Source organism: Rhinolophus sinicus, chromosome 14 (genome assembly GCF_057876585.1).
Source record: "Rhinolophus sinicus isolate RSI-liver-muscle chromosome 14, RSI-T2T, whole genome shotgun sequence".
Taxonomy (NCBI): Eukaryota; Metazoa; Chordata; class Mammalia; order Chiroptera; family Rhinolophidae; genus Rhinolophus; species Rhinolophus sinicus.
Window position 1 is genome coordinate 164,296,767 of NC_142514.1, and position 22,789 is coordinate 164,319,555.

At 40.2% G+C, this 22,789-nt stretch overlaps 1 protein-coding gene across 7 annotated transcripts in view; it reads right to left on the minus strand.

The window, feature by feature from the left end:
- WT1 (WT1 transcription factor) overlaps nt 1-22,789 on the minus strand; it is a 47,114-nt gene that overhangs the window by 9,307 nt on the left and 15,018 nt on the right. For 4 of the 7 annotated variants that reach the window (XM_019738486.3, XM_019738485.3, XM_019738487.3 and 1 more), the window contains exons 4-6: nt 21,148-21,225; nt 20,025-20,075; nt 1,435-1,531 (exon numbers count right to left, since the gene is read on the minus strand). In XM_019738486.3, coding sequence (XP_019594045.2) covers nt 1,435-1,531; nt 20,025-20,075; nt 21,148-21,225 — 226 coding nt within the window. The remainder of the gene's footprint in view (nt 1-1,434; nt 1,532-20,024; nt 20,076-21,147; nt 21,226-22,789) is intronic. The other 3 variants (XM_074336180.2, XM_074336179.2, XM_019738488.3) reach the window with 1 other exon arrangement.

The window sequence follows — 22,789 nt, forward strand, 5'->3', positions numbered from 1 at the left end:
AAGTCACAAATGCAAACCTTTGGTAACTGCGTGTGGTTCTGACTTCCCAAAAGAGGCTCTCCGGAAGTGGCCTTCCACTGAGTTTCCCAAATTCTCCAAAATGTATACCTTGCTACTTTACTTTCTTTGCTCTCCTTGGAGACACCCTCCTCCCCGAAATTGTTCACAGCCCTCTATCTCCCTAAGACGTAGTATAACATAGGGGTTAAAAACAGGGGTTCTGGAGTCAGGCAAGACTTGTGTTATAAATCTCTGTGCCACCTCTTACTAGCTATGTAATTTTGGACAAGTCACCCATCTTCTCTGGACTTCAGTTTCCTCACCCATAAAATGGAGGTAATAATAGTACCGACCTCATAAAGGTGTACTGAGGATTAAATGGGGGGAGGTCCACGTGTAGACATCGGGGGAGGGAGTCCATGTATAGACACGGAAGAAGCTTAGCTGCATATTACTAAGAGAAAAAGTCAGTCTGAAAAGGCTCCATACTGTGGCTACAACTATACGACATTCTGGAAAAAGGCAAAACTATAGAGACAGTAAAAAGAGCAATGGTTGTGGGGATGGGGCAAGGGGAGAGAGGGGGAGGGACGAGTAGGTGGAGCATCAGGCATTTTCAGGCAGTGAAATTATTCTGTATGATATTATAATGATAGATACATGGCATTATGCATTTAACAAAACCCACAGAACGACACGACACACAAAAAAAACCCTAATGTAAACTATAGACTTTAGTTTACAATAATGTGACAATATTAGGTCATCCATTGTAACAAACGTACCACAACAGTGCAAGATGTTAGCCACAGGGGAGAGAATGTGGGGAGATGGGGAAGGAAGAGGAGAGATACGGGAACTCTCTGTACTTTCCCCATCATTTTTCCTTAACCCTAAAATTGCTCTTAAAAAATTAAGTCTATTAAAGTCCATGTATAAAACTTAGCACAATGCCTGGCATATATAATAGAAAAGTGTCCAGCCTTAGGGGGTGCTGTTATTATTGTTACTGCTATGATTAGCAACACTTGACAAGTTAGACAAGAGTCTAACTCTGGGTGCTTCACAATGCAGACCAAGCAAGTCTTAGAAGCCAACGGTCCAGGTCATTACTTCAAGCCCACTTAGCCCTAATATAAGAGCTGCTCAGCCCACCATAGAGAGCAAATTAAGCAACAAAGGAAGAAAGGATGGGATTCTGCAGGAAGCATCTCGATATGAGTCAGGGAGGCAGCCCCCTTCACACGGGCCCTATGGAGAGGTGGCAGCTGGCCTGTCTGCCCCAGTGGAAGAGGAGGAGTCCCTGATGTCACAGGAGCCTACAACTGGGAACAGACTTGCCAGGGCCAAATGGCCATCAGCAAGGAAGTGAAAGGGTATTGAGTAGGGGAAGAGGCAGTGACGTCTACTTCCGGCCAGGGCCCGAGTACTCACCTGGATGCCCCTGAAGACGCCGTGGGTGTGTATTCTGTACTGGGCGCCACAGAGGATGGGTGTGGTGTGGTTATCGCTCTCATACCCCGCGCTGTGGCTACAAACACAAAGAAGGGAGAACAAGGCTCAGGTTGGTCCACAGGCGCCATTTGGAAATGTGCGTCTGCAGCAGAAGGAATGGTTTTTAAAAGCTCACAGGGTAAGAGTTGGTTTTTGCCTCACTCCACTGGGGCTATTTTGGAAGCAGGGCTTTGTGATGGGCGGGGCTGCTCAATCCTCATGTCACCACCACGCAGCCCTCCCTCAAGCTCAGATTCTCACACACACCGCACCGTCTGGGTCTATGCCTCTCTCAGACAAGCCAGGAAAAGTCACAGTGGCAGGGTTTCATCCACAGCAAGTTGTTCACCATTTAGATGGCAGGGCTGACAGCTGTGAATATCTCAGAAATGAGCAGATGCCGCAAATTCACATCAACTACAGTGGTTTTTTGTCGGCACCTCATGACTCAGTTTTGACCAGATAACACCAAGAAAGTGATGACACTTACAAGAAGAGATGTCACATCCTCAGACGTGGGGGTTACACATCTGTGGCCCTGCTCCACTTAACCTACACATCAGTTTTCCAGATCAACTTAACTCTTTGCAGCCAACCCATGCCATAGGTGGACACTGGGTAATCCTCCAGCATTAGATGGACTAGCCCCCTAGTCGACGCTCAGGTTAACCTTGGACTACAAGTGAGAGCTGAGGGATGTGGAATGTTGAAAAGAACCACTTGGAAGGGGTGGATGTTCTTCTCTCAAAGTATTCTCTCCTTCAGGAAAAAGCTGCTATCTGTTCCGTGGTTACTTTACTTCCAAAGGAGGGAGAGTACGGATTCTTATCCACATGGGCAGCACATTACAATCACATCTCACATCTAGCATCACCATGGAGAGCTTTTATGAAATATCTCTGTGAAATGGTACAGCTGCTTTGGAAAATGTCTGGCAGCTCCTCAAAAGGTTAGACATAAAGTTCCCATATGCCCCAGAAATTCCACTCCTAGGTATATTCCCAGGAGAAATGAAACATATGGTTACACAAAATCTTGTACACACTATTCATGAGCAGCATTTATTCATACTAGCCAAAAGGTGGAATTAACCCAAAGGGCCACCAGTTGATGGGTAGATAAACAAAATATAATATGTTCATAAAATGGAATATTATTTTGCGATAAAGAAGAATGAAATACTGATACACAATAATGTGGACAAACCTGGAAAGCATGCTAAGTGAAAGAAGTCAGTCACAAAGGACCACCTGCTGTGCGATTACGTTTATATAAAATATCAAGAATAGACAAATTTATAGAGACTGAAGGTAGATTGGTGCTTGGTTGCCTAAGGCTGGGAAAGTTAGAGAGAAATAGAGAGTGATTACTGAAAATGTCCTAAAATCGGGTCATAGTCGTACGACTCTGTGAATATACTAAAACCACTGAATTGTATCCTCAAAATGGGTGAACTATACGGTATACAAAACATGGAAGGCTGCTTTAAAAAATTACCACTGGGGCAAGGGGTCCATGGTCCAGTATATTTTTAAGCCTCCAGGTACAATTAACTGGCTGGCAGGGCTGAGAACCTCCACTCTGCCTGTTACTCTAGAGATTCCAGGGGTCGGGTTGCCAGAGGTAGGTAGTTTGGCCCACTCCATCTGAAGGTGTAGGGAAAGCCCGGGGTTGGCTCCACTCTCACTCACCCAGAGGAGAGAATTCCTAGGAGGGAAGAGTGTCTGCCAGGATGACTGACATGTCCACACACCCTGCGGCCACAGCAGCTGTGGGGTTTCACATTTAGTTCTGGCTCCGAGCTTTTTAGCAAGAACCGTATGTCTGCTTTGCATGGAGCAACGATGGCAGTCTGGGAAGGCGGGTGGCAGTTTGCTTTCCCTAACATACGACACCTTGTCTTCACATCTTTCAGGTGATTTCTGACGTCTCTGGAGGAAAATGTCCCAAAGAGCTAACCCAGGGTCAAATGCACAAAAATTGGAAAGGCATGCCAAATCCAGATAGTATCTGCCTTTCTGAACCTTAGAATGTGCTTGCCAAGAAAAAGAGGCCGTGTCTGCGTTCCTTACAATTATATAGACAGTGGGGAAGTGAGAGTTGATGACAATGGTGATGGGGTAGCAGAAAGAGGACAGGACAAGAATGCTGCTGCCAGAACATTCTGCCTCAAAGGCTGTGAAGAGATGCTGTCTTTGTTTGGTTCAACCTTCTGCGTGCAGCCAAAATGTGATTTACACATTTTCTAGGGCTGAGAGATCTCTCGGGACACAACAATAGAAATCTGAGTTATTTTAAAGTTCTGCCATCAAAAGGGAAGAATTAGGAATCTCCTGTCTTGGCAGCTAATCTCTGTCTGGGTGTTTCTGGGTTCCTGGAGGGTAGCGGGCACAGGCAATGGACTTTCCTCAGAATACTTGTCCCAGAAAATGAAGTGTTGCACCACTCAAAGGGAATGACATGTGCTTACTGCCAGATACAAGCCAACAAACAAAAGAAGCAACCAGCAACCAGACTGTACCTGCCAAATATGCCACTAGATTCTTCTACCAGGTCCACGAATAACAAAGACAGCTGGGCCCCTGCCTACTGGCTCTTGTGTCCCCAGAAGACAAACACACCAATGCAATTCCACACTGTGGAAACCCTGCAACCCAACACTCTCCCCACTGTGGCCTGCCCCGAACACCAAGTACAACCCGTGGGCATTTAATATGGTGACAACTCTCTCTAGATAAATAAAGCAAAGCAAGCGGTGGTCTTGGAACTATACACTATCACAGGTAGAAAGGTCATCCACTCTGACACCACCACCCCCCATTCAAAGCTCCTCCAGCTCATCTTCAACAGTTGAACAATATGACTAGTGACAAGTTTTCAACGCAGCCCATTCCATTTGGGAAGAACTTTCATTGTTAGGAAAGGCCTTTCTAAACCAAGCTGAAATATGCCTCCTCATTTCTGTCATCTGGAGAACCACAGAGTGAGCATTATTATTTTACAGCCATCTCTGTGTATCTCCTCTGCTCTATGGAAAACTTAGCCTTGAGGATAGAGACCACCTTGCTCCTCTCTGTACCCTCTCAACTTAGTGACTGAAATAGGACATAGAGTCCATAAACGTTCATGAGATGGACTGAATCTAACTCCTCTTCCATGTGACAATATACACATAAGGTACTTGAAGAGAGCTCTCCAGACTACAGAGCTGTGGTTTTCTGAACTGTTACAACATGAACTGGTGTCTAAGTCCTTTGTTATCTGGATCCTCTTCTTCTTCTTCATTTTATTTATTTGTTTGTTTGTTTGTTTGTTTCAGGTGCACACGACAAAGTAATACTTAGACATTTATCTTTTATATCCCTCACATTGTGTGATCTTCTTCATTTTTTTAATGTAATTAGGAGTTTGTGACAGAGGCTTGCTTAAAATTAAAAACACGCCAGTGGGAAATTTGGAGAATGGTATCATGCAAAAGACCCAATCAAGGTTGTTAGATGGCACGTGCATGTGTCTTAAGAATTCTTATTCTGGGGCGGTTGGATGGCTCAGTTGGTTAGAGTGCGAGTTCTGAACAACAGGGTTGCAGTTCAATTCCCACATGGGCCAGTGAGCTGCACCCTTCACAACCAAATTGAAGACAACGAGCTGCAGCTGAGCTGCCCCTGAGCTTCTGGAGGGGCAGCCGGATGGCTCAGTTGGTTAGAGTGCAAGCTCTCAACAACAAGATTGCCAGTTCAATTCCCCCATGGGATGGTGGGCTGCGCCCCCTGCAACTAAAGGCTGAAAACCGCGACTGGACTTGGAGCTGAGCTGTGCCCTCCACAACTAGATTGCAGGACGACTTGGAGCTGATGGGCCCTGAAGAAGCGTACTGTTCCCCAATTAAAAAACAAAGTACTTTAAAAACAAAAGAATTCTTATTCTTAAAATCTTAACTGATAAAAATTTCCTCTGAGAAAGCCAAAGCCTTTCTACCTTGGAAATGAGTTTGCTTCAGGGGTATTAGGTCTACTTTCAATATGTCGATATAAGAAATGTCCAAACTTGTGGAGAATTTTTATAAGAGTTTATTTGAGCCCAAACTGACAACATATGCCAGGGAGCAAGATCTGAAATGCTCCTGGATCCTCTTCTCCTTGATCCCCTTCATTTTGTTAAGTGCCTCTCAAAGTGTGGGTTTAGGATGGATCCCAATGCCCCAGAAGAGTATTTCTGTGAGGGATTGGGGAGGGAGGATCATCTACAAACACAAAAACCTTTAGAATCAGGGAAGTGACATTAATACCTAAGACTGGAGAGCACATGCCTCACCCAAAGGGATTCCATTCCAAATTTTTCAAAATCAATATGTTAGTCAAACACAACATGATGCATTAGGCCCACTGCCAGGGCTCAATCTCCAGGCAGGGGGCAGGGCTTCCCCCCTTAATTGGGACAGAGTACTGCTATATACACACCTAAGAGCACATCACTTCTTAGCACTCAGGTCACACTGGTCTTCCTCATTCAAATAAAATCTCCAACCACCATCCCTAACCCAGTATGAACTGCAGTTAAGGCAGGTATCTCCAACCTTCAGCTTGAAGACATGATTTTTTAAGCTGCAATTCAGGACTCCAAATATATCCTTCAAATTCCATTCTATTTCTTTGAGCAAATCATTCCCAACTGTTGAAATCTTTTTGACTCTTGATTTGGCTTTCAAAACATTGTCTTCCATTTCATGCTATCTCTACATTTGAAAAGCACCTTTTCACTGTTTCATAAGAGGAAAGGTTCTTCCCTGCTGTTGTTGGGAACTATTATATTTACAATATGTGTAACTGTTCTCTGGTATTTAGGAAGTGATAGGGTTCTAGAAGGTCTCTCCATGGGGCAACCTGAGAGAGAACCCAGTCGTTTTGATGGGTCCAGTCTAAGAGAATGTAAGTCAGTAGGAGTTAACCTGAGACAGAAAGGCTCAAGATGATGGTCGATGCCATTAGCGTATTTGCTGTTGTTAAAACCCAGCTGCTAGCTTAGATGGTCAAGTGAAGCCAAACTTTACCCCAAGAGAGACAAACCTTAAAAACTTCTAGTTACTATGCTGTGGATGCATCAAATAGGAGTGAGGGTAAGATTTCTGGAGGTCTGGAGCCATTAGGCCTTCCAAGAAGGGCCAGGAGCTACCAGCCTAATGAAGAAAGGTCTGGGGGTAAAGATGCACCTTCCAAATAAAAGAATCATGGAGCCCTGGACAGTTGTGGGATAAAAATTCATCATGACCCAGACACAAGGGTTTTATCATTCATGGAGCTGAAACAAGAAAGCAGGTTCCAGAGCAGAGTGTGAATCCCACCAACCAAGCAACTGAGAGACCCAAATCTCCCTCAGGGTAGAAATGCATCCAATGACTGATCTACCTTCCAAACCAGATAATGAGAAAGAAAGTAAAAGAACCCTGACATGACACACAGCAAGGCATGTGATCCAAGCCTGAGAAAGGCTGGACTTTCTTAGGATAAGAAATTGGTGCTTTATAAAATGTTTTCATGTTTTTCTGTTTTGTTGCCTGGTAAACTTCTCTTCAATGGGTAAGATACCTGAGCAGCTGAATGACAGGGAAAAGGAATTTGATGATTCCAAGGCCAAGATCATCAGGGAGATTCCCGGGATTTACAGTGAGGTGTAATGAGGGCAGTTGTGGTTCAGCAGGAGGGGAGACACACCGATGGCGGTAGGTCTGCTGCTGACAGGTAAAGATGTGGGGAAGGAGACTCACAGTAATGTGACGGCTCCTCCCTTCCCACCACAGAGCACAACACTAGAAACCACGTGCCCGCTTGATGAAGATACTTAAGACAGCTCCTTTGGTTTTGTTGTTCAACTAGGTACAAATCATTCATTTCAGTATTTAGCCCACAATTCCCTATCTTGTCCACAAGGACATCAGAAATAAATACTGAATGTCTTCTTGCAATAAAGACCCACGATACAAATGACCTTCCACTATGAGACTAGTAATTCTACCACAAAAAGAAATGGACCTGAGCATTGCCTTTATCTGGTTCATATACGTTAGTTCCTAACAATCATTTTCTTTCCTACATCATCCCAAAGATCTGGCTTAAGAATTTTCCCAAGAACTCATGCTCACCTCATGGCTCTGTGGTTTCCAGAATCCACTGTTTGGGATTTTTCGTTTTTGTTTTTTCAAACTATTTGAAAGCTAAGACATTTACTTGTCTTAACTCTTCTGTCACCTCTCTTATTCTCCATGAATTTCCAAATGATTGGCCAACAGGTGATTATTTTATTGCTGCTAAACTGGTCAGAATGTAGATTTGGTTCTTTATTCTTTAAAGCAGAGCCACAAACTCAGATAAGCCTGCAGGGGCCAAGTAAGTGAGAAAAATAAATGAAGAAGGCCCTAGAGAGCAAAATGGCACTGAACTGACCAGGACAGCCACCCCACTGTCTGCCCAAAGGAGGCAGCCAGGACTTTATTCTACCAGCCAACTACTGTCAATAACATGAACTCAGCATTGTGAGATCTTTCCATTCTCCAAGAAAAGCCAGAAATCTGGATTTTTAATTTTTTTTATGAGATCACCTGAGTTTTAAATTCTGGCAAATAATTGAAAATTTACAGAATCATTACCAGGTCACACAAAACATACCTCTGGCCTAAGGACCACCAGTTTGCAATCTCTGCTTCCAAGGTTGAGCAGTGACGTTTAAGCTGCAAACTGAAAAATTCCATTTTGATTCTGTTGTCTCTTCCCACATGGCAACAAACAAGAAGTGGGGATGTGCCTGATTCTTTGAAAACTGATTACAAGGTTCTTCCAAACCCTTAAAAGCTTAAAAGGATGCTATACTTGTACAGCAGGAATGGCCAGTGCTGTTAAAGCAAAATCCAGAAGTTATCTATAGCTGTCAGTAGTTTACCTCTAAATTTCACTGGTCCACTTGAAAGTAGGTTTACACATTGAAGTATCTTAGTTTCCTTCAGCTGCTGTAACAAATTACCACAAATTTGGTTGCTTAAAACAACACAAATTTATTCTCTTACAGTTCTGAAGATCAGAAGTCTAAAACCAGATCTTGCCATGCGAAAGTCAAGGTGATGGCAGGGCTATTTGCTTCTGGAGGCTGAAGGGAGACTCCCTCTCCTTGCTTTCTTCAATTCCTTGGCCCCTTCTTTGCCTCACTCTGACCTCTTGCTTCTTTCCTCACATCTACTACTCTTCTGTAATTAAGTCTCTCTCTCCCTTCCTCTAACCGGTATAAAAACATTATGTGTAAGGCCCACTCCACTAAGCCAGGATTATCACCCTATCTCAAGATCCTTAATTTAATCACACCTGTAACATCCCTTTTGCCACATAAGGCAAGATTCACAGGTTCCAGGGATTAGGAACTAGATATCTCTGAGGGTCATTATTCAGCCCACCATGCCAATGAACCAGATTTCTTCAGTGTCTTACAGGTATATTTCAAAGAGCTAAATTAATCTGAATTCTTTCTCCCCAGATTAATCTGAAAGACTAGTCCATGAGACCATGGGTTCCTCGCCTGAAGGCCCATGTTCCAGGCCCACTTGTATCATTTATTTGCTCTGTGGTCATGGGTGAATCATCTAAACCTCCTGTGACTGAGATTCATCATCTGTAAAATGAAGCTAATAACAATTTTCATGGATTTGTTGGAAAATCAAAGAGGTAAACTATATAGGGAAGTAAAAGTTAAATATCACCCAGTAACCTTAGCTCAACAAAATGTTCAGGTCTGTGTTTATATGCAACCAACAACTACAAAAATTATTTCTCATCTGTTTCTTATAAGCCTGGTGATTTGAGACCTATTTATATATTTTATCTTTCACATAACCCAGGAGTCCTTAAAATATATCACTTTAGGCAAATGACTTAACTTCCCCTGGCCTCAGCCTCATGTAAAATGAGCAAAACAGCCCCTTCCCCTGCCCCATTAAACTCTTATAGGATCAAATAAAACGAGGTAAAAATACAGCATGATGTTTGTACACTATATGCCCTCAATAAATGTTGACTATTACTAGTATTATCTCCCATTTTACAGCAAAAGCTACTGAGGTTTAAGGAGGGACTGCGTTATTTGCCCAAATTTAGACAGATCAGAAATGGCAGAATTGGGGTCTGAGTGCAGGTCAGCTCAGCTCTTTTTCCTTCAAAACTTGCTGGACAATTCTGGTGGTGTAACCCATCCTGGGTTCATGTCTATCATCACGACACTTAAATGATTCCCAGCTCTTTTCTCCAGGGGTGTGAATGAAATTGGGCCCATGGAAGGTTTAAAGAATGTAGTGGGGTGGGGGTACAGCCGGAGGGCTCAATTGGTTAGAGCGGGAGTTCTCAACAACAAGGTTGCCTGTTCAATTCCCACATGGGATGGTGGGCTGCGTCCCCTGCAAATAAGATCAAAAACAGTGACTGGACTTGGAGCTGAGCTGCGTCCTCCACAACAAGATTGAAGGACAATGACTTGGAGCTGATGCACCCTGGAGAAACACACTGTTGCTCAATATCCCCCCCATCCCCACCCCCCCAAAAAAAGAGAATGTCGTGGGAGTAGGTAGGATAAGTGGGGAGCAATGAGGAGGAGCAAGTTCAAAATCGTCCCTCTTCAGTACACTTCACACTTCATCTCTGTTCCGAGGTGCAATATTTATTTTTGGGGTAAAGAAAGAATGAGGCACACTGATGGAAATGGTCTGCTTATGTACAATAGAGCAGTTGAAACTGAGCACAATTTTTATAAAAAAGATTTCTCTCTACCTAGCTGGGAAAATAAACGAAGCAGAAGCAGTTATCAGCAGAGCACACACCTCATGACTTCATTTCTGGCAGTGGGTGTGGACTGTACATTTTCCTAAACAGCTTTAAAATGCATAAAAGTGTATCCTGAGAAAGTCTGCTTTTCCTAGACAGCTTTAAATACATAATCACTTGTCCTTAGAAAGTTTGCAAAAAGAGAAAAATGTCCCTCATATAATACAAATTATGAGCCTTCTTCATGCTAAAAACGTGTACACTGAGGTTTGACCCAGAAAAAACTTAATATTTGAAGAGTAGCTTCTTTAGAAATGATTAATTTTGATATTCCACAGGCACAAGGAGATTAATAAAAAGGAATTGAGGTTTTACAGATGAGGAAAACCAGAGCTGGCCTGAAATCCCTTATCAACAGAAGAGGTAAAAAAAAGAAAGAAGAGAAAAAAAAGAAGAAGAAGAGGGGGGAAAAGCGTTTTTTAGAAGGCAATTAGTATTTGATGTTAATATTCAAAAAGGGAAAACCGTGGCCTGTGATTTCTCTCTTCACCCCTTGTCACTGGCCAGGTGGGCATCTCCCCATCTTCACCTCTGTCTTCTCACCTTGGCAAAGTTAATCAGATTGAAAGAAAGCACCTGGGAAAACTTCACACTCTTGAGTATCCAAAAAAAAAAAGGAATTCACCCACCAACCCCTCTTCTCTCTCTAGCCTCGATACTTATGCTTATATATGAGACACTTAAGTGCCTGATTCCATTTGGTGTTGAAAAAACACTTTGCTGCAAGCCTTGAGAACTATCACCCCGTCTAGTGTACTGTTTTTGATGGAAATGGGCAATGAAATGATGTAAAGAAATTACGCTTTCTTTTACACAAGAAATGAGGCCGAACACACCACCACTCAATTATTCTTGCCACACACAAAAAAAGACCCCAAATACAATCATGCTGCTAGATCTAACAACCTGTTTGTAGGAAACACAGGAGCTGGAGGCCCAAAGTTAAAAGGCGGTAAGAAGAAGCAATCTGCCAAATCCAGACTATAGGATATTCTACTGGCCAATTGACCTGCTATCTCCAACAAACCAAGAGATGAGAAAACAAGAGGAGTGAAAGGTGAGGGGTAGGAAAAGAGATTTAAGAGAGGCCAACCAACAAAAAAAACAAAACAATAAGCCTCTGCACAAATGCTCACCATGTGTACACAAGGATGAGCCAGAGATAGTCGGACTTGAACTAATCAGCCCTAGAATTCTTAGGGCCAAAAGAACCGGGAGGTTCTTCTAGGAAACCCAGTGGTCACACCAGAATACTTAAGTTTAAAGCATTACTGAATGAAAATGTAATTTGCCTGCAGCCAGAGTGATTGCAAAACTCTTTCATATCCATTTATAAGATCCAACTTGGGGAAATTAATTGATATTGAATTATCTTTCCACATATTATCACATATTTAGAGCTGGTGGCAAACTAGCACAGCTACCTCTAGTTCAACATGAATGTTATTTTATTCTTTGCCTGAGTGTGATGAGCTGAAGTCAATATTCAAATAAAATTCAAAATTCTGCACAAATATTATCAGCAATGCCATTTAGTCCTTCTCTTTTCCTTGTGTAATGTGGTTGTTTTATAGTGGGAATATAATAAATCAATGATATATTAAAAACTAAAAGATTATTCTGCTCCTGAGAATACAAAGGGAAAGGACAAAAGATGAAGTTTCTCTAATCTAGCACAGAACGTCGAATCTAAAAATAAAACAACCAACTTAAATTTGATTGAGTTAAAAAAAACACCCATGAATCCAGACATGGGGTTTTAAAATATATACAATACAATAAGCTGTTAAATTCCCCCTTTGACCTATGCCAATTAGAACTGGGGCTCTGCAACCTGCTATAGAAAAAGTCTCATGAATACATATTCTAATAGTTATCTAAAGGTAATTGGATTTATTGTTCAGCAAATACATCAAAACATGATATCTGTAATTGAATTCCTTTAAAGTCTTACCGTTTGGAAGATGCCCACTTGTTCCAAGCATGTTATTATTACTGAAACCTTGTTTGTATTTCTCTTTTGAATGTTTCTTTATAATCATTGCTCATATGTTTTCACTTCCCATGCTGTCTAGTCATTGGCCACTATTGTATAGGGGACACAGGCTGAGTGTTAATAGCCTGATAATAATGCTTGTATAAAAGCCCTTATGTACCATCAAGCTTTCCTCACAACTTGAAATGGCACACAAAGCTCCTCCGATTGACCTATTTCCTCTTCACACTCAGAGCAGAGCTAAGAGATATTGTAAATCCAGTTTCCCACAACAGTTTGGGGAGAACACAGTCCAAAAAAATCACTATGTTTACTGGTCCCTATTACTCAGAAGAGTATTTTTAGGCATGAATTTCCTTCCTACTTCAATACATACAGACATAGGAACTCACCTTCTCACAGGCCACTTCAGCAGATCATACAAGAAATATCTGGATCTCCCCTTACACATGGCCTGATATTGAGGAACTAGTTCATCAGAGTCCCAACTTTATCTAACTCACTGGGTTCTGTATTTTCAATGCTTTGCTCCATAGCCAGAGACTGCTGCTAGTTCCACCCCAAGAATGGGTGTCCCAAATCCACACGATAGATGAACCCCTATGTTTCACACAGGCAAGAATGAGCAGGATCTTTTCAGCCTGGCTTCCCAACTTGCTCACACATTCTTGAATTGGAAAAATTTGCTCAAATGTGCTCAATTACATTAAAAGGGTCATCCCTAAAACCCCAGCATCAAGCCCAGGGCTCTTAAGACTAAGATCTCTCCTGCTTCTCCAGTTGAAATGGGGGCTTGTAGGTATGAAGGCTGTGTGCATAATCATCTCTTCTGCAGGCCACACCTTCCAAACGGATGTCAGTAATACAACAAAGTAATTCAAGGTAAGAAACAAAGAAAAAAACTGTAATACATCCAAAGGAATCACACTCACTGTCAAAGAGATTTTGAGGCTAAAGGCACTACTGTTAAAAATCTTGAAAAGGAGGAAATTATAAATCGGGACATCTGACATAGAATGAAACTTGAAAAAATGTTGAGAAATACCATGTTCTTCAAGAAAGAATTAAAATTTTGTCAAAAGTCAATCTCCTCCAAAATTAATTTCAAAACCTGAAGCAATCCATTCAAAATTTCAATTTAAACTTAAAAAAATAAACTTGTTATTTTAGAATAGTTTTAGAATTACAGAAAATTTTCTAAAATTATACACAGTTCCCATATGTCTCACACCTGGTTTCCTCTGTTATTAACATCTCACATTAGTATGGTGCATTTGTCACAATTAATGAACCAACATGGAATTAACAAAATGAATCTAAAATTCATCTTAGAATGAACAAGAGATAGTAGACGAAAATATTTTGAAAAATAAGTACAATGCTAGGAAACTTTCATATCAGATATTTAAATAGACTATAAAATTATAGAAAAAACCCCCGATACTGGCAGAAAGAGCCAGACTGATCAAAAGAGGAGAATAAAGAGTCTAGAAATAGATCTAAAGAATTTGATAGGATCCAAGGATTAGTAAAGGTAATATTTGAAATCAACAAGAAAGAAGATGGATTATTCAAAATAGTTTGGGGATGCAGGCTAGTCTCCTAGAAACAAATCAAGGTGAAATACTACTGCCAAATGAACACAGGATGAATTAAATATTTAAATCTAGAGTGTAAATTACAAAATACACCAATAAACAAATAATTTTTTAAAAAAATCTTGAGATAGAAAAACTCTTTCTAGGCACGACATAAAAGCCAAAAACTTGAAACTATAGAACATAAACTCTACTCAGCCATTATTGCTCAAAAGCAGCCATAAAAAATACATAATATAATTAATTACCTTTGGTTTTTTGGTGTGGTGAGACCATGTAATAAGATTTACTTTCTTAGCAACTTTCAGGTATATAATACAGTATTGTTAACTACAATCACCATTCTCTCTGTTAAATGAGGTGACAGAGATGTTAACTAACCCTATTGTGATAATCATTTTGCAATGTATATGTGTATCAAATAATCACATTGTATACATTAAATATATACAATATATCAATTATATCTCAATAAAGGTGAAAAAATACAAAACAAGAAACACATGAACTGACAAGTTTTACTATATAAAATTTTCTGACAGAAAAAAATCCATTCACAGAGTTAAAACACAAACCAGAGAAAATATTTGTAGTAAATATGACAAGCAGTGTTACTATCCCTTTAAACAAAGAACTCTTGTAAATCAATATTGTTACTAGATGAACTATCCGAGCTGCTAGCTAATTAACCAGCAACCACTTGCCCATGCAGTGTCTTCTCTCTCAAGGACAGTGTTCCAGCAAGTCTATCCCCTCCCATCATCATTTTTTTCCTCTTCTCGATCATTCTCATCAGCAAACAAAAAGGTAGATATGTCTATCTACATATAAATAACTAAAAACAAACAAAACAAAACAAAAACCACCTTCTCCTGACCCTCTACACCCATTGAGCTAGAACCCCATTTCTTTGCTCCCTTCGCAGCAAAACTCCAATGAAAGTTTTGTGCAGTTTATATCCTCCTATGATGTCTTATACCCATCTCTATCAGGTTTTTGCCTTCCCTCTAATCTTTCCAGAGGCAACTATAGTTAATGGTTTGGTAAACATTTCCAGATTTTTTTTCTCTGCAGATAGAAATATTCCCCAACATGTGTTAAAAAGTTTTCTCTGGGTGGTGAGATAACAGATAAGTTTTCTTTTCTTCTTTATGTTTTTGTATTGCCTTTTTTTTATAACAAGCCTGTGTTAATCAAAGGGAAAAAAGTCGTTCTCATTTTCGATGAAGTCACCATCTTAGCCTTATGAACACTACATCGTGACTTTGCCTTTAAAATGAAGAGTTATAAATCAAGCCAGAATAAATGAACTCGTTCACTTTTAATAGGGGGAAAAAACACTATTAAAATATACAGTAGCCCTCATTTCAAAGAAACATTCATTTGTGTGACTTTTTATCAGTGCAGCTTCTATATCAATGTTTTTATAGCTAGTAGTTATGGTTTTTTTCTTGAGTAGATGACAAGGGTAAGGATAAATGGTGAGTAGAGGGTCTCAGAAGGGACCAAGATGGGATCATAGACATGATACTCCTTTAGTTCATGAAAGAAATCCTCTACTCATCTACCCCTCCAACACACACTCACACACACACACACACACACACACACACACACACACCCTTACCAACAGATTGGAGCCCTCATTAACCCTACCTCATCTCCCTGCACTGAGTCCACCATGCTTCTCATGTCCAACTTGGCCCCTTAATCACCATCTTCCCTTTCTATTTTCCCTGCTTAGCTCCTGTCTTCTCCTGATCTGATCAAACCTGTCATTTTCCCTCATCTTTACAAAAAGAAAATAATGCCTTGCTTTAAAATAAAAGAGTTAGGAACATAGTGTGGAGACGGTAAGCCGATAAAACCCCGAATCTTTTTTTCTAAATGAAGTATTTTTTTAAGACGTCGGCAATATTTTCAAAAGTCAATGCTCTCATGAGAGCTGAAACACAGAACATTGCAATAGCCTATAGATATGCATTTGCTGAATTAGATCTAAGCAGAAATCAATCATTTGTTATAAAAAAGAAAATGACAAATGTGTATGTACACATAGAAAAAGTCTAAAAGCATATGCAGCATTATAGTAATAGTAGTTTCACTGAGCTATTGGGGGGAGTGTTAATTTCCTCCCCTATATATTTGTATTTTCTAACTGTTCTATAATTTATACACATTATATACATAATTTAAACATAAAATACATTCATTGAATATATGCCCAGAGAGAAAAGGGTGGGAAAGGTAAACAATTAGAGAGGAGAAAGTAGCAGCAGGGAAGTGAGAAGTGAAGGCAAAGCAGCAACTGAATTAATCCAAGAGGAATGACACAGCTTTAAGTCAGAATCTCCATCTCCATCCTGCAAACCCGGGAGTCCTACTCCCTGTTCCCAGTACGGCTAACAGACTCTAGCTAAGTCCAGTGCAAGGCAAAGAACTGCTTACAAGGCACCATTTAAAGGGAGAAATTAACAACTTTTTTCTAGGCGTGGAGGTGGAGGAGTACACTCAAGAATGCTGGGGTTCACCGAACTGCTTCTCTCCACCTTTGCTTTTGTGTCTCAAGCTCCAGGAGCCACTTAAAAGCAGGCTATGTATTTTCAAGAAGTAAATCTCTTGGACGAGTACCTTATGTTCATGAGCTGGAGAGAGAAGGTGCTGGGCTGTGTATTGGAACTCCCAGCCAGAGAAGACAGCTATCTCTTTTGGCACAGGTTCTCAGGGATGAGACCATGTCTAGCGGGGATTTTCTCCAGATTCGACAGCCTTGGCCTTACCAAAACGCGCAGCTTTGTTTGCACCATACATCACTCATCACGAGTCTTTCGTTTTTCCTTTAAAGCATTCACAGGTCAAATACTGTGTGTTTCCAACAGTCTGTGAACTTCTTGGACCAGCAAAGGGACATTCATTTTGCTCAGCACTCCTTTAACATTTCTATTGTGTTCGATTTCCCACTCCCCCTACCCACGTCCCCAGAGAATGACTTCTTCCTTGTTTTAATAACTTGGACCACAGTCAAGGTTGATGTGTTTCTCTCCATTTTGCAGGATATTTTCTTCAGGAGAGACAAAACAGAGGCTAACAGAGTAGCCAAGGCTTGTGAGTAGCCTTAAAAAAATCAGCAGCCATTAAGAACACATAGAACATGTTTTTAAGAGAAATAAAAAGCAGACAACACAAGGCACCATAAACCGAATTATTCATAAAGGTAGATTAATGCTTAGAAAGGATCCCCAGTAATTTTTTCTTTCAGTGACCCACTTTAAAAAGCTAATTTCATTTGTTTGTGGGTGAGGTAAAGGGTCAGAGTTAAGAGAGTGGTTTCATAAAGTACCTTCTCTTTGACTTAAATTGAAATACAATATTCTCCTGTTTGAGGTCATAAAAGTAATTCTGATCCCAATGGGCACACAGAGATTTGAAAATGAGTAAAGGGAGAAGCAGACAAGAGTAAGTCAGTGGCAAGAACATCCTGTTTTCATCTCCTCTTGCCCATGCCCTTCCTAAAATCCCATCGCTGCCCTTTGAATACCACTGCTCCCCGACATCTAATGAAAGATGGCTCTGTGGACTTGTTGAGGCACGAGGTAACAAGGCTGTTCTTTTTATACAAGTAACATTTTCAAGGAAAGAAGACATGAACAAATATGTAGTGGGGGTTAGAACAAATATGTAGTGGGGGTTAGTGTGAAGTACATGATCTTTCAATAAAAAAAAATTGATAATGCCTCATTTTTATAAGTGATACGGGAATTATACCTTTCTTCTCCAAAAAATGAGTCAAACCTCCAGTTTTCCTGTTATATATCTACCTCGTCACCATGATTTTTCTTACCACTGATTGCAAATAGTGTCAAGACGCTAGTTATGGATTAAAGCAAAGGACAGTTATTTCTCTTTATCTTTATGAAATATTTTTTTTCTCAAATGCATTTTCCATATTAACAGTGTTTTCATACCAAGGCAAAAAAAAGGAAATTCGGTATCATAGAGAATAATGAACATCTACCCAGATTATGTCCCACTGGGGAAAAGCCAAACTTTCTACTGGAATAACAGATTCAACTGAATCCAGCTCCTAGGGCTGTTCATGGGCTTGGAGGAAAGAGCTAAGGAGTTGTTCTTTCTAAGAGCTAAAAGAGAGGCAAATTGTGGGTCATGACACATCAGTGGGTTGTAAAATCAATCTACACATCACAGCCAGCATTTTTTAAATGATATGGAATAAAGTAGAAAGTATCGGCATGCATAGCGTGGAGCAAGGGTAAATACTGTTTTGTGAGAATTTGTAGTATATGTGAGTGCACGCGCACATACACTGGATCTCAGTGTAAAAGGTATTTCTACTGTGGTCACAGTCTAAAAAGTTTAAGAAACTCTAATCTAGGGCTCAGATCCTGGAGTCAGACAGAAGTGGATTCCAACATGGCTCTGCCAATTACTCGTTATGTGAACTTGGTTAGGTGGCTTAATCTCTCCAGCCTCTTCATCTCAAAAATGGACGTGACCCTAATATCCTAGGATTGTCATGAGATCAAAAGAGAAAACATATGTAAAGTCCCTCACACAGGGCCCAATAATGTTAACATCAATCCTTAGATAAATGTTCGATTCACAAATGGAAGCAGACATTAGCTGACTTACAATATGTTCTAAAGGGACAAATCCACAGTGTGAGAGAAGATGTTAGTACATTAGACAATTGCATACTGTTTTACTCTTCAAAGAGTTGTTCTTCTGTAGGACTATCTATTGGGCCATTTGATCCTTTTTATACAGCTCTTTGACTAAAGTTAGTATTCAAGAAATACATTTTGATTTCAGAAATCCTTTTCCAAAACGTAAGCACCAGAACAATGCAAACTTTTCCAGTTTTTTTTTTTGCTGTTGTTGTTGTTTTGTTTTGTTTTTGGTATGGTATTAAAATAAAACAAATTATTCACACTTTTGCTTCATCCTTACAATATAGCTCTGACTCTCTAGTAAGTGACTAATAGGCCTAAAAAGGTATCAAAATTATCTCAACTATGGAAAGACTCAGATTCAAACACAAGCAAAGGTTCCTTATCTATAATTTTTATAATTAAGCAAAAAACAAACCCTGTGCTCCAACATGAAGAAGTTTTAAAAACTGACACATACTTCACAGTCACGTTCTGTCTATTCTTGGCATTTAGTTTGGGGACAGTTACTGCATTCTCAGTAGAGGAGAGAGAGAAAAAAAGGAAGAGATCCAGAAAGAAAGGGTGGAACAAAGAAACCAAGAAGTATAAGTTGAGAGTAGGTAAGAGGATAGAATGCTGAAACTGTCAGCAGCCCCTTAGATGGAAGTGGGGAGAGAAAAAATTCAAATCAACAAAAAGCTTCTTACTTTGATGTCTGGAGAGAGAAAGTGGAGATTTGGCTAAAATAGAAAAATTGGGGTTAGGGATAAAGAGAAGGATCTAACAGGAAGTCTTAAAAGACGAAAAGTAACTGCTGACTATTGAAGAATGATTCAAAAGAAGGATGAGAAGAGGGAGGTTGGTTCTGGTGTTCAAGCAGAGAAAATGAAATCAAAAGAAAGAGTTAAAGAAATGTCCCAGGGTGCAGGCTACAGGGCTGGAAAAGGCACAGATGTTTGGGAACAAAAGAATCTTTGCAGAAAGTCTGGCCATAGACTTGGGGTAAAAATTAAGTTCTCCCTTAGAGATTTAAAGGGAAATAGGGAAAAATGAAAGTTAAGTATAACTGAAAGATTTGATTGCTCTAACAGGAATATGTGTAATGCTACAAATTTAGTATTTTGTGAAATATTCACAAGGAAATGAGCAAGGTTCCTACTGCATCACTCTAAAAATTGTTCTATAGGAATATGTTGATATGAAATGTCACCACCTCCATTTTCGCCCACAGTATGTCTACGATAAATAACAAGAGGCAAAAAGAGCGAGAGAGATGGATAGATTTTCCCCATCCCAGTGCACCAAAGGCTACCCTGATTACCCATCATCAGTCCTAACTCCTGCATCGCCCCCAGGTGCCACCAACAAGGCCTACGGCATTTGCTTTGCCATCATAGCATTGTCCACTCACTTGCTCTGCCCTTCTGTCCATTTCATTGAGCTGGAGCTCCCAGCAGCAACTCTAGAAGAGAAGAAGAGGTGGGGAATGGGGAATGCAGCATGCATGCCTCTAGCAAGCCCCCAGATCCCAGAATCCAATGAGAAGCCACTAAATACACAGAGATGCGAACCTAGCTGCCTAGTAAAGAGTGCTGAACTAAGTCCCCGATCCCACTGGAGCTCATGGTGGGGTGAAAGACCCCACAGCGAGGTCGGAAAGAACCTGGGCTTTGGAATCAGATCGGGGCTTGGAGTCCCAGCTCTACCCCTTAATACGATGTGAACTTGGGAAGTTACTTAACTCTCTGAGCTTGTTTTACTTCTTTGGAAAACAGGGTAACAGTACGTAGGCCTTATAATGTTGTTAGGAAGATTACAGGAGGTGACCTCAAAGAGCACCTGATACATCACAGGTGCTTCATGAGTGAGATATCCAACTGCCTAGCAACTTAGACTTGCTAGAAAACTAAAAGGAAGTTATTTTACTATTGAAAGCAAGTCCCACCTGCTTTCCTTTTTTTCATTTTCAGGTACTAAGAATTGTCCCTACCTATGCTCGATAACTGTGTTTTCCCTATTGTTGTTGTATATCCATTGTGAAGAAAACCTGTTGGTGCGGAAACCTGTTGGTGCAACCAGGTATGAGCACATCTGACTTTGGATTGTCCAAATCATCATCTCTCAACTACTGGATTTTGGATCCTGGACTTTGTAAACTCAAAGCATTTCTTCATAAGATAATACAATGGTTATCATCTGTGATTATCACTAGCAAAACATAAACATTTACTTGAGGTTAAATGGACACAGCTCTGAAGAACTCTAGAAAATTCCGTAAGTAAAGGCCATATTAAGTTTTCCCAATATTCTCAACTCCCTTGTTCCAGACAAAACCATCCCCTATTTATATTCCTGAAAATTTAATATTGAACAAAACCCGCCAACTGGTGGTGGGAGGAAAGCATCTTGATTCTACATAGAGCCATGCTTATTCTTCTAAAATCATACTCTCTTCATAAGTTACAAGCACTTTTAAAATGGTTCAAACAGGTGTAAGTTACTGTTTAAGGGCAATGCAGTAGGGAAGATCTTACCCTTTTAATGTGGCTCCTAAATTCATCTGATTCCAGGTCATGCATTCAAGCTGAGAGGTCATCTGGTATAAATTGTCACTGTTAGAAAAACATCCAGCGTTAGAAATGCACAGCTACCAAAATAAATACATAAATAAATAAATAGATAAATAAATAAATGTTTCTTCAAAAAGCAATGGAGTTTTAACTTTTCTTTATAGCAAAAGCCTCCACGTTATCCAGAATGACAGAATATACAAGTTTGAAATAATCTTCATTTCATCCCACAGATCTCTGCACAGTTATTCACTTCACACACTGCAGAAAGGATATGAGCGTAATTTGGAAGCCTTTTAAAAAACCTTAGTATAGCAAACATTGAAGTTTCTAAAGAGGTATTAAACCTTTGAAGGGAAGAGGCTAAAGGGAGTGAAACTTTGAAAGGCAACACAGGCTGGATAACTCAACATTAAAGTTAAAAGCCTGAGGCTGAAAGTAAAAAGACAGCAGATTAATTATTCGTGAAAAGGCCATTAAGTTGTTTTAATCAAAAGGATAAGTATCATGTGGATTATGAGGGTCTGAAAAGTCAAAGAGTGATGGGTGATGGATGGTCTGATACTCAAGGATGTGACAAGCAAAAGAAAGAGGATGATAAACTCTATGCACAACTGAAGGAATCATTCTTTATAAATTTGATAATCCTGTTACAAGTCAAAAGGGGCTTTTTTAAAAAAAAGCCCGCCCCCAACCCATTTCTATGAGGGAAGGGGAAACAATGGCTGATGATTTACATTAAGACACCAAAGGAGAAATACACGATCATGTAAACCAATCAAAAGTTGTTCTCGCCCCCTTGTGTTTTTGCATGTACAACTCTTATAAATATATTTATTAAGTATTTTCATTTTTCATTGTCATTTGTTTATTTGTTTTATATTTATCTCATTCCTAGAAAACTAGCACAAAAATCAATCACCAGGCATCTCCTAATTACCAAGCTCTATTAGCAATAAACTTAGTCTTGAACTGAAATGGTTAATTATGAAATTTGAAACCCAAGAGATTAATGGTTTGTCTGGGAACCCTTGATCTAAACACATTACAGAAGAACATTTTCACTCTACCTTCATGGCAGAAGTGAAAAAAAGGTAAGAAGCTTTTAATATCTAATGTGTGATATCATATTGCAAATTCTGGACAATCTCCATCTTGTCCTGGCATTCCTTTGGGTTGCTTCATCCATTGGGCAGAGGCAACACCAAAGTTTAATTAAGAGAAAGCTTTGTCAGGCTAACCAAACTGGGAAACGACAGCAACTCGGAATAAATGAATACTGTGCTCTCTCTAGGCAAAGCCTGATAAATCATGGTCGCGTCCATCTACCTCTCATATAATCACTCTGAAAATGATTTGGAACTCTTTAGTGGCGGGTACACAGGATAAGGAGGAAATCAGATTTCAGGAGGGAATTTTACATATGAAATGTGAAGTGACTTCAATCTGAAAGTATGTGCAGTTTCATTAGTCAGTGTATATCTGGACCCCATCATTCATCCCCACGTCTGACTGACTATTATGCTACTACAATATCCTACATATCAATGGAAAAGAAATGATGAGTTTCCCCTGCAGCTTCCCCGTTTGCAGCAGCAGCCCGTGC